The sequence below is a fragment of the Sander vitreus genome, chromosome 19 (genome assembly GCF_031162955.1).
Source record: "Sander vitreus isolate 19-12246 chromosome 19, sanVit1, whole genome shotgun sequence".
Classification (NCBI taxonomy): domain Eukaryota; kingdom Metazoa; phylum Chordata; class Actinopteri; order Perciformes; family Percidae; genus Sander; species Sander vitreus.
Genome location: NC_135873.1, coordinates 19637468 through 19651719, shown reverse-complemented (window position 1 = coordinate 19651719; position 14252 = coordinate 19637468). Strand labels below are relative to the sequence as shown.

General features: G+C 41.3%; 1 protein-coding gene across 1 annotated transcript in view; it reads left to right on the top strand.

Annotated features, from left to right (window-relative positions):
- Positions 1–14252, top strand: part of ank2b (ankyrin 2b, neuronal) — a 127570-nt gene that overhangs the window by 95072 nt on the left and 18246 nt on the right. The window contains exons 35-43 of the mRNA XM_078276232.1: positions 70–298; positions 1180–1305; positions 1403–1525; positions 2558–2579; positions 10221–10298; positions 10464–10595; positions 10690–10839; positions 10985–11219; positions 11756–11816. Of these exons, the coding sequence (XP_078132358.1) occupies positions 70–298; positions 1180–1305; positions 1403–1525; positions 2558–2579; positions 10221–10298; positions 10464–10595; positions 10690–10839; positions 10985–11219; positions 11756–11816 (1156 nt within the window). The remainder of the gene's footprint in view (positions 1–69; positions 299–1179; positions 1306–1402; positions 1526–2557; positions 2580–10220; positions 10299–10463; positions 10596–10689; positions 10840–10984; positions 11220–11755; positions 11817–14252) is intronic.

The following is a 14252-nucleotide window of genomic DNA, read 5'->3' as shown; positions in this document are numbered from 1 at the left end:
GAGAGACTCAGACCCTGCTGCAGCGAACAGAGACCTTACATCCCTGCTTCTTTCCAACCTCCTTTCTAGATTCTGGCTGATAGACTGTCGACAAGTCCAGGAATCTGTCAATTTCTCCACTCAGGTGTACCGCGAAATCATCTGTGTCCCTTACATGGCCAAGTTTGTCATCTTTGCCAAGACCCACGATCCCATTGAGGCCCGACTACGGTGCTTCTGCATGACAGACGACAAGATTGACAAAACCCTGGAGCAGCAGGAGAACTTCTCCGAGGTGGCCCGCAGCCGAGATGTTGAGGTGAGAAAGGGGAGTGGGGGAGGAATGCCTCACTAACTGCAGCTGATGGCAGGTGTAGCTCACATTTAAAAGCCTACCAGCTGCATTTGGTACCAGCTAAAGGTGTAGGATTGTGTTTTTGCTTAACCTTGAATACATTGAACTGCAATATGAAATGTGGAGGAAACATAATATGACGGCTCTTGTGACCCGTAAATCAATCAAGAGATCCTGTCAAAGATTACACCAAAGTTTCTGCAGGTTTGGTATTTGCAGACAGGGAGCCAAGACTTTCTACAGAGTGGAGATTAACTTAAGGAAGGACCAACTGATTTGTTTTAATTTAGCTAGGATATTAGGTGATGCAAGTTGCCTTCCACACTGGTTTTTACCAGGACATAGATATGGGTGTCACACTGTGAACAAAAGGGGGCCCAGGATGAACCCTTGGGGAACACCACAGATCGGGGGGTACCAGAATGGAGGCACTTCAGACCAGTAATGAAAATGTGGTGTTTAAAAATGTGATTTAAATCAGTGTAAAGGCAGTATCCTACACATTTTTCACCAAAACTGCATGATCAGCAGTATCAAATGCTAAACTAATCTTGACCAGTTTCAGTGCCATGAAGTGAACAAAAACGTCATTACAATTTCTCTAAATGTTATGGTTATTCATAAAACATTTAGGAGAACACTTTTGATTGTCTTTTGACTTTTAAAATGGCAATTATATTGATCTATGTTCAATGGTCAAGGCTAGGTTTCTTGAGAAATGGGTGCACTATTGCATGGAGGAGATTAAGTGAAACACAATGGTTTAAATTGATAGTTGAGTGTTTGGTTGGATGTATGTTGTTATTCAGTCCTTTTACTCATCTGCCTGTTGCTATATTTCTCAGGTCCTGGAAGGCAAACCTATCTATGCAGATTGCTTTGGAAACCTTGTGCCACTCACCAAAAGTGGCCAGCACAATCTCTTCAGCTTCTTTGCCTTTAAGGAGAACAGACTAGCAATTTTCATCAAAGTAAGCACTATTCTTTATTTTTTTAAGCAAGTATCAACAATAATTCATCTAATCAAACATGATTTTGCCTAATGAATGAACTGTTTGGCTGTTGCAGATCAGAGACAACACTCAGGAGCCCTGTGGCCGTCTGTCCTTTATGAAAGAACCCAGAAACTACAGGTCACTCACCCAAAATGCCATATGCAACCTCAACATCACCCTCCCATCATACTGCAAGGTAAGGGCACTACACTGTTGTATGTCTCAACCGAGGATGCTTTATGTTGCATATCTTGTTAGTTCATGAATATCACTTTAATAATTCTAATCGTTTGTAAGCTGGAGCATACTGCAATCTTGATCCTATTTTCCCTATATCGCTGTAATACATGCTTTTTTCTCAACACTATTCCAAAACATAACCCCAATTATTTTATATTGGATATTAGAAATAGTACAACTACAAATTATTATTTCATATATCAATACTTGACATCCCAAGTAGTAAACCGTGCTAATTCTATGAGCAGCCAACATTATTGCTTTATAGTGTTGGTAAAAAATGCCTCTCAACCAAGTGAGATATTGTTAAGGCTGTACTAGGCAACATTACAGGCTGGTGGACATAATTTAAGAAATTAATACGAAAATGAAATACAATTGACTGAAAATCCCAGAAGTCATGCAATGTGCCAATTCTCCAGTGATTCATGCTGATGTATGATTGAGGATAACAAGAATAATCTGTTTCTACACCCAAAATATGCATACTTCAGCTTTAAAGACCACTCTAGCTTTCCTTGAAATCACACTGACTGGTTGTCTTCATTGCTACGGTAACCATACATTTTCCCCTGTCTTTTTTCACCCTTTAATGTTTCTGTTTTCTATCTGTACATCTTTCTGCTTCACGCTGCTTCTTGCTCCCAAAAGGAGTCCGATTCAGACCAAGAGCAAGAGGAAGAGGTAAAAGCAGTCACCGCTTCCCCCCTCGCTCTTCTACTAACTAGCTCTGCTGATCTATCCTGTCCACTGTCTTGTCATCAGGACTAAATAAAGGACATGTAGTCAAATATGATATTTAGATATATTTTGTTTATTGTAGTAGGTTAGATTGTGATTTATCATTCTATAGTTCATTTTTGCTGTTGTGTTATGTGTGTCATTTGTATTATTTTCCTAAAGAAGTATTTGTATTGGTAGCTTTAGAATATTCAGCACATACAGTGGATGAAACAAGACTGTTATTTTCCATGTTTTTCTTTTCCAGACCAGCAGAACGCCAGAGAAATGTAAGACATTTTTTCCATTTCACTTTCCTCTATCACTTGTACTCAAATACTTGCTATCTATAATAATACTGCATTTCTTTATTAATCAAACTAATATGACTATAACACTGATATTGTATGGGTAATAAGTCTAATGTAGATAAACAGAGTGTGCAGAGGAATAACCAGACTGATACACTGACACCCCCAGCATAGCCCATAGAGCATTACATCTTTTAAAGCCCTTTAAGCTTCATGTATTTTTGTCATGTCACATAAACTCTCCATTTGAATTTTATGTTTCTCCTGAGGCTTAACTTCACTTTTTACTTTCCTTTTTTTCTGATTTCATGCCTGCCTAAATTTCTTCAATTTAACTCTTTTCCCTTCACAATTTGAGATTGGGCATTTGGGGAAAGAGTTAAACACTGCCATCTACGTATGTACATAAATATTAAATGCCTTCATCCTGTGGTGATGTTTATTTGACAATGGCCTTCAATGTTGTGCTTGCTAACGCAGTCACAATGGCATTTACGCAGCTCAGTGTAATTTGGCTATATGTTTTGGCATAAAAGTGCTTGCATTTTTACCTGCTCAGACCACAAGAGTCAGAACAAAGAACAAACATTTTTGTGGTATACTACACAATCAGACCTCTCCAAAATCACATCATAAAAACTTAAAGGTATTTTGATTTCTGCATCTTTAACAATGATATTCTTTTTTTTAAATGAAGATTTAAATGTACATCAAAATACAACTTTTAATGGCAAGGCAGACTCTGTACTGATTAGATCAATTAGAGACTCTTACCATATATGACAACGGCTTGGGGGTTGTGTGATCTCTTGCAGTTAGTTAAGTCATAATATGGCTGCATGAAGGGAATGTCAGCTTGTAAATGAGATAAGAGGAGATGATGTGATTTGTCATCAATGAAACACTTGGACTCCAGCTGCTGATACTGTCTTCCTCTTCTTAATAATACGTTCATCATGCTGCAGCCTCTCTTGTGCCATGCTGTGCCACGGTGGTACTAGCACCTCTGGTCATACAATTTCCAAAAAAAATAGTTGCTCATGCATATGTGTACTCCAAGTTCCTGAAAGTGGGTGCTAATGATTGTGCAATCACCCAGTTCCAGGATATTAGAGGACAGAATATTAGTATTCCTCCAGTTGCAGTCCTCTAGTGTAATGGTAAAGCAAGAAGTAGGCAACCTCCTCGCCCACTTTGAATCCTTTCCCTTCTACCCCTGTTGCCTTGTTTATGAGCATTTAAATTAACTTCATAATAAAACAACCCATGTGATACATGAAACATACTGAACATACATGGATGTCACGTAACTTATTATAACTCCATGCATATGTTTTCAAGAGAAATGTATTTAGGTAATATGTGTATTTAATGTAGATGATACTGGATGTCATAATTGTGTAAATGGACAAAGAACTCACCACATTACTGAATGAAGACACATTAACAAGCATCTCTTGATCTTCTAATTGTAGATTTGTACAGTACCCTGAACCATCCACTCACTCCATTCAATCTTCACAAGACCTTTCCATCCGCAATTCCCTTTGCTTTGCATGGAAATAACTTGCCTTACATACATGTGTATGTGTGTTCTTGTATGTCTGTATGTCTGTGTCTATGTAATGTCTTGTTAATGAGAGTTAATTTCTACTTTTGTTGGTGTGCTGATGTTTTCTCACAATACCATTCGTTTATTGTTTTGTGCACAGATTTCGCTTTTTCAGTTTTCATTTCAGTTACATTTCAAACATTAAGTTAAACATAATGCTGATTGGAGGGCAAATTGAATTAAATACTGACCCTCCCTGCAAGATGTATTTTATTACTATTTCAGAGATCCTCCTTCCTCCTTAGATTCTGTAAAAGTATATTATTTGTTTTGCCTAGAATTAAAAGCATGGCAAATCATCTTATCTTGTACCACTGGCTTTCTTTGATTGACACAACTAGCAGTCTGAGCTGTTTTCAAGCCATTTTGCCTGTTATCACATTGACATTTGTCATACATCTGATCAATCTTGAGATGTCTTTATGTTTCTTTGTTTCCTTTGTTTCCCATTTTTCCATTGTACTTGTTGGTTTGTTGGTTACCTGGTTTCACTCAAAGTTAGTATCATATTTTATGTATTTTAGTTTTGTTCTATAGTTGTGTGTGGGTGCGCTGAGTGTATAAGCAAGTTATTTCCTGCTCATATCCTTTTCCATTGGTATTATTTAGCCTTTCCTTTACCACAGTTCCCCAGAAACATATGGAAGTGTAAGCCAAATTCCTCTGATACCCTAATGTAGAACCCTTTGTGAATTTGTTGTCCTATGATCCCTGCAGTGTGCTCCAATCTTGTCCTGACCACATTCTCCAATGTCTGTCTCCTTTCATTTGAATTTTTGATTTTGTTTACTCCTTACTTGTTCTTCTTCCATATGGAAGATGAAGAGACACCGACATCTGTCCTGAAATCAGACCTGATTCGAGAGCCAGACCTCCTATTCGACGTGTCAGAGATGAAACAAGATTTGATCAAAATGACTGCCATCTTGACTGCAGACTCCATAGAGAAATCCCCTTCCTTAGGAAGGTGTGGTCTAGAGAAAGGGACTGAGGATGTGTCTGGAGAGCCATTAGAAATAATGGAGAAGGACTTAGAGAAAGTCAAAGAGGACCTAGAGAAAGTCAGTGAGATACTGAGGAGTGGCACATTTGAGGGTGAGGCAGCAGAGGAGGCAGTAAAAGCAGCTAGAATGGCCGAGGAGTGGGTTTTCCTCTCAGACAGTGAAATAGAGGAGGCCAAAAAGATGGCTGCCTTACAAATGCAAGAGCCTGTCTTACGTGAAAGTAGAGCTAACAGAGGAACCCCCAGACCTAAAGCAATAAAGGACAGTGGTGACCTTAAGGAATACCTCCTGGATGCACCAGTAAGCTCCAAAATAAAAGCTAAAAAAGAGCCAGCTGTGCAAGAAAAATTCACTGATGTTGTACTACGCAAAAGTGTGAAACCAACTACTCCAACCAAAGGGCAGGACAAGACAGCTGCTGGTGATGTTAAAAAGCCAGTCAGAAGGAAGGGGAAAGACCAGGGGCGGGCAGAGGAATCAACAGAGTCAGGTGCTCTGCTGAGTGTGCCTGCAGTTGCTGCCCCAGCATCACCTGTATCCCCAGTGGTTGAAGAAACTCCCATTGGGTCAATTAAGGACAAAGTCAAAGCATTACAACAAAAGGTAGAGGCAGAGCAAAAGAGCAAAAAGGTAACTGGAAGCAAGCCTTCACAGTTGCCTGTTGTGAGCAAACCCTCTCCAAAGGCCAAAGAAAGCCCTAAATCAAAACAGGGCCACCCTAAATCCCCCAAAGCTGAATCTGAAAAACTTGAAGAGACAATGTCAGTTAAAGAGCTGATGCAAGCATTCCAAACAGGGCAGGACCCTTCAAAGAGAAAGTCTGGGCTGTTCGAGCTCAAAACATCCACTATGTCAAGATCAGAGAAACCCACAAAATCAGAAACCATCCAGTCAAAATCCATGGCCAAAGCATTAACCTCACGTGTCTCTCAAGAACGAGAAGTATCTTTGGATTCCAAACCTCGCAAGATAGAGACCACTGAGCAAGACAGAGAGAGACAAACCAAGTCAGTTGCTGTTGCTCATTCAGAGCTAACTGAAACTGTAGACTTTGGAAATGGTGGCCTTGATGATAGCTCTGACAGCTCAAAACATGAGGGTGTGGCAGACTCACTAAGTGCCAGTTCTGGAGATGGAACTGCTCATCTGAGCTCTGAGGACAGTTACAAACACGAGGGTCTTGCCACTCCAGACATAAGCCCAGAGAGTATGTGTCTTTCACCCAAAACTGGACAGCAGACCTCTACAACTTCGGCAGCAACTGCCACGACAGTCAAAAAAGAAAGTAAAGACACAAAGTCTGGAGACTCTGGTGTAGGGACCACTGGTGAACAACTGTCTACAGATTTGACTCTTCCTGTTTCTTCCAACGAGGCTGCAGATGATCACTCTACAAGTGAGTTCATGTCTGTTAGGAGGAGCGAGTCTAAGCCAACTAAACCTCAAAAGCTTACAAAGAGAATTTCAGAGACTATAGAAACTTTTCTTAGCGATGATGAGAGCCCTGATCGTCAGCTAGCATTGTCTTTAGTTGGTTTTCCAGCCTCTAGATCCTCTCCTCAGCATCATGAAAGCTTAGAGCTGCCTTTAAAACAAGACTCCGATGCTCTCAGTCCATTAGCTGATGACTCCTTGACAATAAGCCACAGAGACTCTCTAGACGGTAGTCCTCTCATGGAAGAAAACTCCTCTCATAAGTCCCCAGATTCCATTGAACCTAGCCCAACCAAGGAATCACCCCCTCATGACTCCTTAGAGAGTAGCCCTGTAGAGGAAAAAAGACACCTATGCTTCCCATCAACTCTATGTCCACCTAGTAAATCATCTAGCCATCCAGAGCCCTCCAAAGCTACAGAATTCCCCCACGATGCTTTGCGTGGTAGGCTGCTTCGAGACCATGAGGCTAGTGCTGATGATGACAGTTGTGAGCAGACATCTCAGATGACAAGTTCGGGTAAGAGTCCCCTCTCCCCTGATACTCCTAGTTCTGAAGAGGTAAGTTATGAGGTAAATCCCAACCCCCTTGATCATACATTCCTCTCTGTTCCATCCAAACCGGCTGTCATCCCTGAAGACCCAGAAGAAGAGGATAAATCAGACAGCTATGAAACTAAGAGAAAAATCACTCCAGAGGAGGAGATGTTTAAGATGGCAGCCAAAATAAAAACATTTGATGAGATGGAACAAGATGAGAGGAGCAAAAAGAACTCGAGAAAAGATTTGTTTCCCTCAGCAGGTGCCAAAATAGGTGATGACAGCTATGAAACAATAGAGCCCACAAGTGAGAAACGTGCGCAGAGTGAATGTGGGCTCGATAGACCCGCTGAAGATTCAAACTTAGCTCTATTTGTTGATCCCTATAATAAAGTACAACCTCCCTCTCCTTTTTCAGCAGGTTTGCTTGACGGATCACACAGCAATGAGGTCAAGAACACAACAAGAACACCAGCCACTGTCACTTCAGAGGGACCTCACTCTGTCTCAGACCAGCATCATTCAATATCCAAACTAGAAACTGCAGAGGAACCAATAGCCCTGCCATCTGTTAAGGCTGATGAAGACAGTACTGCCAAAAAAACTGCTATAACATCAAATGCTGAAAACAGGACTGATGAGCAAAAGGAAGAGAGCTTAAGGAAGTCAAGAGACAGCAATGGAGATGATAAGGATGGTCAAGAGTCAGGTGTTAGCAGGCTACAGACTGGTACGGTAAAACAAGGTAACAATGTAACAGATGAAGTAAAAGGAGATCAACAGGAGCATACAGAGGCTGGACTCATACCTGTTGCCACAGGTCAAACAAAGGAAATATTAAAACCAGAGGTCTGTGTATATGATGACACAGAGGATGATGATGAGGCTTTGGAACCTCCTAGAACTGAGTCAAAAGGTGTCACTGCAAGGGTAGACACTGACTCATGGTCTGCCGTGCGGGAGGATGATGCTGCTTTTGCAGCTCGTGTCAAAGAGGAGGAACAGAAAATACTCAATCTGGTGGTGGACCGTCAGTCTCTGCAAGCAACTCCAGACACAACACCTGGTAGAACACCAACAGAAGAGAGCACTCCTACCAGTGAGCCCAACCCTTTTCTATTCCAAGAAGGGAAACTCTTTGAGATGACCAGAAGTGGTGCAATTGACATGACTAAGAGGAGCTATGAGGAAGAGGGGGCTGGTTTTGCCTTTTTCCAGATAGGTGAACAGCCTTTAGATGAGCCTATTTTAGAAGAGGCCAGGCAAGAAGGTAGGAGATCAGCAGCAGAACCTGAAGTTGGCCTCAATCTAACACTAGAGGTTAAGACTGAGGAGACTGAGGATACTGAGAAATCAAAAGAAGCAAGTGATTCTCAGCTTCAGTCCCCACCTGAGGGTGATCAGTCAGCCTCCAAAGCTGAAGCCTCCAAATCTAAAATCCCTAAAATGGGCATTTCCGCTTCAGCCAAATCTACAAAGAAAGATCAGACATGCCCTGAAGGTCTAGAGAATAAAACAGACAAAAACGAGAATGAAGGATCCTTAGATTTAGACAAAAAATCCTCTGACCAAATGATAACAACTGTACAGACAGCAGAAACTACAGTCACTAGATCAGTTTACTCTGAACAGGGCCAAGAGTCCTCTGATTCATCTCCAGAAGAACCACAGTCAGTGATAGAAGTGCCGAAACCAACAGGCAAGTCCAAACAAAGTGCTTCCAGTAGTGTGAAAAAGACTCCAGTCAAAACACAAGCTAAGTCTGCTCCACAAGGTCAGGGTAAATCAACAATTCCCTCTCCATCTCATGCAACCTCCTCCTCAACCACTCTTAAAAAAGAGGCCTCCTTCATTTCTGAATCTAAATCCAGAATTCCCATAAAGGCTAGGCCTGATTCTACTGTCAAACGTGCGGAATCTACCCAAGACAAAAAACTTAAGGTCCCTGTAAAAAAGGATTCAAGGAGAAAATCTGAGACAGATGCAGGTCCCTCTGTGGAAATCAAAACCAAGACACCATCTTCCAAAGCCAAGAGCTTCTGTGAGGGGGAGTCTACCAGGCCACCTGCTAAAAAAGAACAAGGTCGCCCATTGAGTGCTGAGTCAGCAAAATCTAAAGGCTTCCAGTCGAGATTACCAGTCCGAGGCAAAAGTGGTCAGTCATCTAATTCATTGACACCCACTAAAGAGAAAAGTGAGCCACACAAACAGTCCATTGAGTTCTTTGAAGAGATAAGCGATGAAGCAGCAAAACTTGTGGCAAGGTTGGCACAGGCAGAGAGGGAGAAAGAACAAGAGGTTGCCGCCGCCAACTCGGATGATGAGAGCAGTCTCATTGATCCATCAATCATAGAAAGAGAAACTGAGATGCAGTTCCCACCCTCAGGAGACGTCTTTCCCATTAGACCACTGTGGGACGACCCTGTTGAGACACAGATGCAGCGAATCCCAGATGATAAAGTCCAAAGTCAAGGTATCCCCCCAGTTTAAGGGACTATTCTCTTTGCCTCATTAGTACACTGTAGCTGTAAAGGTGCTGCCTCTCTGTCTCTTGTAGTTAAGTCCCATTGTAGTTGAAGAATCCATGTGGCTCTGTCGTTTGAGCCATGTTTGTGTTCGTAATGATGTCTCTCTATCCCTCTATGTGTGCTAAAAATCTCAAGATTGACTTAAAGGCTTTATGGAACTTTTGAAAACAGCTTAGTGACTAATACGTTTTTCAACATTAAAGAGTAAATACATGTTTAAACAATCACATGTAATTTAATTTATTTTCTAATGATTGGAATGTATGTTTCTTAATCATAGTGCCACTTCAAGATCTATCACAACCATTCTTTACAGGCATATTATGTACTTGTTCAAGGTTATAGTTCCTTAATTTGATATCATGAATTAACCAAACAAACTGTCAGTACTACTAGAACAAGAAAGCCAGTGAGGGTTAATTCGGATACTATAAGTGAATGTGACTTGATTTGGTATATCTTGCGGCTCTGACCGCTCATGGCTATCTGGTGGTATTTGCAGTAGATCCACAGGATGAAGCAGAGCGAAAAGAGCAACGGTTGGCCATTATAGCCGACCACCTTGGCTTCAGCTGGACAGGTGAGTCTCACCTTAGTAGCAGTGATCAAGCTATCAATCACATATAAACATAATATAAATATTATTTGTACGTTTTTGACAGGCCTTCAAAAAACCTTATTTCAAACACTTCAACTGTATCTTCCGATCATCATAATCATTATTATATCTTCTATTTGTCCACAGAGTTGGCACGAGAACTTGACTTTAGTGAGGAGAGGATCAACCGGATAAGGATTGAAAACCCCAACTCACTGCAAGACCAAAGCCATGCCCTTATAAAACTCTGGGAAGAGAGGGAGGGAAAGCATTCCTCCGGTTAGTTATAAGTGGGGTACATATTTCTCAAAAAAGTAGAGGTTCTTATTCTAAAATTGTTTTTAACCGTTTTTCTTGTTTTCTGTTTCAAAAGAAACAACACTGATCAAAAGACTGACTAAGATCAACCGAATGGACATTGTTCACCTCATTGAAACCAAGATATTCAAGTCCACTCAGGAGGACACATCATCACATACCTATGCAGAAATAGAGCAGACCATAGCACTGGATCATAGTGAAGGTACACAGCCTATGTTAGCTTGAAGCAGACAGTGATTAGGTTGTTGTTATATCTATGTAGAAAGCTGTAATTGATTGCTTGCCTATGATATTCAGATACCAAACAGTTCAACAATCAACTCTTTCTGCACTGTATTCTTTGTCAGGTTTCTCTGCCCTTCATGAAGACATTGACAGCCCCAGTCCAGTCAGGCGTACAGAGGTCGCACGTAGGAGTCCAGGCTCTGGACAAGAGGTACCCATTGTGTCAGCAGAGGACCTGTCCTCCAGTTTGTCATCACTTCACGAGACAATGGGACGGCCAGAGACAGATTCCACAGCAATAGGCCTTCTTAGAAATGTCCAGAAAGAGAAACTACAAAAAGAGATGGAGACAACATAGTAAGTTACCTAGAAAGTTTAATTCATGTGTCCAAACCTACATTAGCATTCTAGCTGTTTTCCTTTTTTTCTATAAGCATGGACATGTGTTGCACTGCTCCTCTGCTTGCTGTATGAGCTACCAACAAACATCCACAAGAGAAAAGGCTAACTGTTAACTTTAGTGTTCAGGCAAGATAGTTGCTAAATAGCTAATCCACTTTAGCACATTCTGTAGGTAAAACCTGCAAATGTCATCGTTGGTCAGTTTAGATTTTTTTCTTCCTTTCAATAATAATACATTTTAAATTAATTTTGAAGTAGATTTTTGACCTAAAAAATGGATGACTTTTAAGGTTTTAGTTGGACTTATACTGAATGTATAATCATTACTGATAATAACTAAACTTAAATTGGTATTTGGTGGAATATATTCAGTTTATACATTATGACAATATGAAGAAATACACTGATTATAGAAAAGGCTTATCAGCTTTAATTTTTTTTTATTGATCAACCATGCTGTGACTGAATATTTATTTTTTTTTATTTCACAGCTCATCACAAAGAGTATATGAGGAACTGACAGACACGGTACGCAGAGGCAGTTTTAAACAAGTAAGTCCTTTCTTCACACTGTACCGCGCCACTCCCTACAACCTCCGATCCCATGTGATAGATCCTGTATGCAAAGGGGGACCAAGGTTAGGCGTCCATGAGGGGGCTGTTGGCTATGAGGGGGAAGAGGGGGGAGAGGAGTGGAGCTTGGAGTGTCTACAAACCCCCTGTTCTGAACACAGTGCTGATTATCTGTCACCGTTGCCTTGGCGAGAGTCCTCCAATAGTTCTCGAACAGGTGTATGCGAGAGTCGACCGCTGTCTATGACCGATTTTGGAGATAGCTTGATTGAGTGTGATCAAGCTGAGCAAGACTTCAGGGAACTGTCTATGGGGCTTACAGAAACTGATGAGGTCTCTGAAAAGATTTGCTTTACACAACAATCTACAAGTGAAGAAAGGGTTCTGCATACACAGCCTACTTCTGTGCCTCCTTCTGGTTCCAATGCAAACACAGAATCAACGCTAGCCAAAAAAATGGGCAGAAGACACATTGATGAAGTTTCACGTCGACTCTATAAAGTCCTGTATGGGTATGATGTTGAGTTGGTGGATTCAGACAATGAGGATGTGACTGTGGTGGATGCATCCCCTGAAGACGCAATTCAAGCTGGAGTCAGCAAAGATGAGGTTGAGGAAGCTACTAGACACACAAACGTTAATGAAGATGTTTCAAAGTCTGTGCTTGAGACTGATGTTCACAAAGTTTTAATTCCAGGTGACCTTGATGTCAAATCCCTTCATGGCTTGAATCAAACCGACACGGCCGCTCAGGCATTAGCAGGTCCTTCTGATGTCAGTTGTACCATTCCAGGTTTAATGTCTCAAAAAGCAGAAATCTCAAGCTCAGTCGGCTTCATTCAGGTGTCACATGACTCAACGTTTGAGCAGATAGATGTTCATTCAGTAGGTAAAGTAATACCAGGAGCTGAGTGCAGCATCCAGATTAAAGCATCCAGATATAGATCCTGTTCACCAGAATCCACATATGAAACCATTTGTGGACCTCATAGCTTAGTTCATGATAGATCGTCTTTACTTGAATGCGTTACTGATACAGAAATATTACTGACAGAGAGTAGGGCCTCATCACCTGATTCAGTGTCATCCATAGATGAGCTGATTTTTCTTGCACCAGATTCTCTAATACCTCAGTTTAGGCCCTTGTCTCCTCTACCACCTCCTGTTTTTCCATGGGAAACTGGTGATGTTGGAGCTTCTGCCCAGGGGCAACAATTACTGAGTGTGCCAGGAGACACTATGCTGTTAACATCAGAAGCAGAGGAAAGGCCATTAACACCGATGGTTTCAAACAAAAGACCATTTGGGAGGCCAGTATCACTAGGCAGTGATAACAGTGGTGAGAGATCCATCTCACCTCAATCATTATCTTTCGACATAGAAGACAGAGCACCTGAGATGATGAGACGATCACCTCCTCAATCCAGTGGGTGCATCACTGCACACTTCGCCTCATCATTGCCTGAGTCAGTGTCATCACATTTGGAATTGGAAACAGCACGTTTGTTATCAAAGCGTTTTGAAGACAGACCATCATGCCCAGAATTTGTAGCATCTGAAAATGAATATAAAGAATTGTTACCTGATTCACCTATACCTGAATTCAGTCGCAATTGGCCTGATTCTGCTACTGTAATAATAGGGGAGAGGTCCAGTTCACCTGAATCAGTTTGCTCAGATGTAGAATATGGCTTCATGTCTCCAGCATTAGTTAATCGTGAAGATAAAGCTTCATCACCTGCTGCATCTGCATCAGGAGATGAATCACAATCTGTTTTCCCTGTCATTGGACATAGATCACCTGCCCCTGGATTAATTGAATCAGCAGAGATAGCATGCGATTCCATAGATGCTATGCATAGAAGAAAATCATATGAAACATTAGATTCTGATACAGAGAACAAACCACCAACACCAGTGGAATCAGTATCTGAAGATGATGATGATTGGGTTGTTATATCTGTGTCTGATATTGAGAAAAGACCACTTTCACCACAGTTAGTGCCTGACTACAGACCAATCGCTCTGCAATCAGCAATGTTAGACATCAGAGCATCCTCTCCTGAATCAGAAACAATCAATGAGTGTCTGTCCCCAGATTCTCCCATACCACAATACATGCCATCCGTGCATCATGCTGTTACTATAAATGATCATTCATCATCACCAGAATCTGTGTTGTCAGATACAGAGTATTATGCCATGCCATTGCTATCCTATTTTGAGAATAGGCCTTTATCTCCTGATTCAAGTGGTTCTGTAAGTGAATATAGGCCTAATCCTGTATCTGACCTACCTTTGGAGAAAGATATGACACATAAACTTACACAAAATGCAATTGCTGTAGAAGAAGCATGTGCTAGAAAGCAGTTTGAGACAAAAACAAACATAATTGTTGATCTAGAAAAATATCCA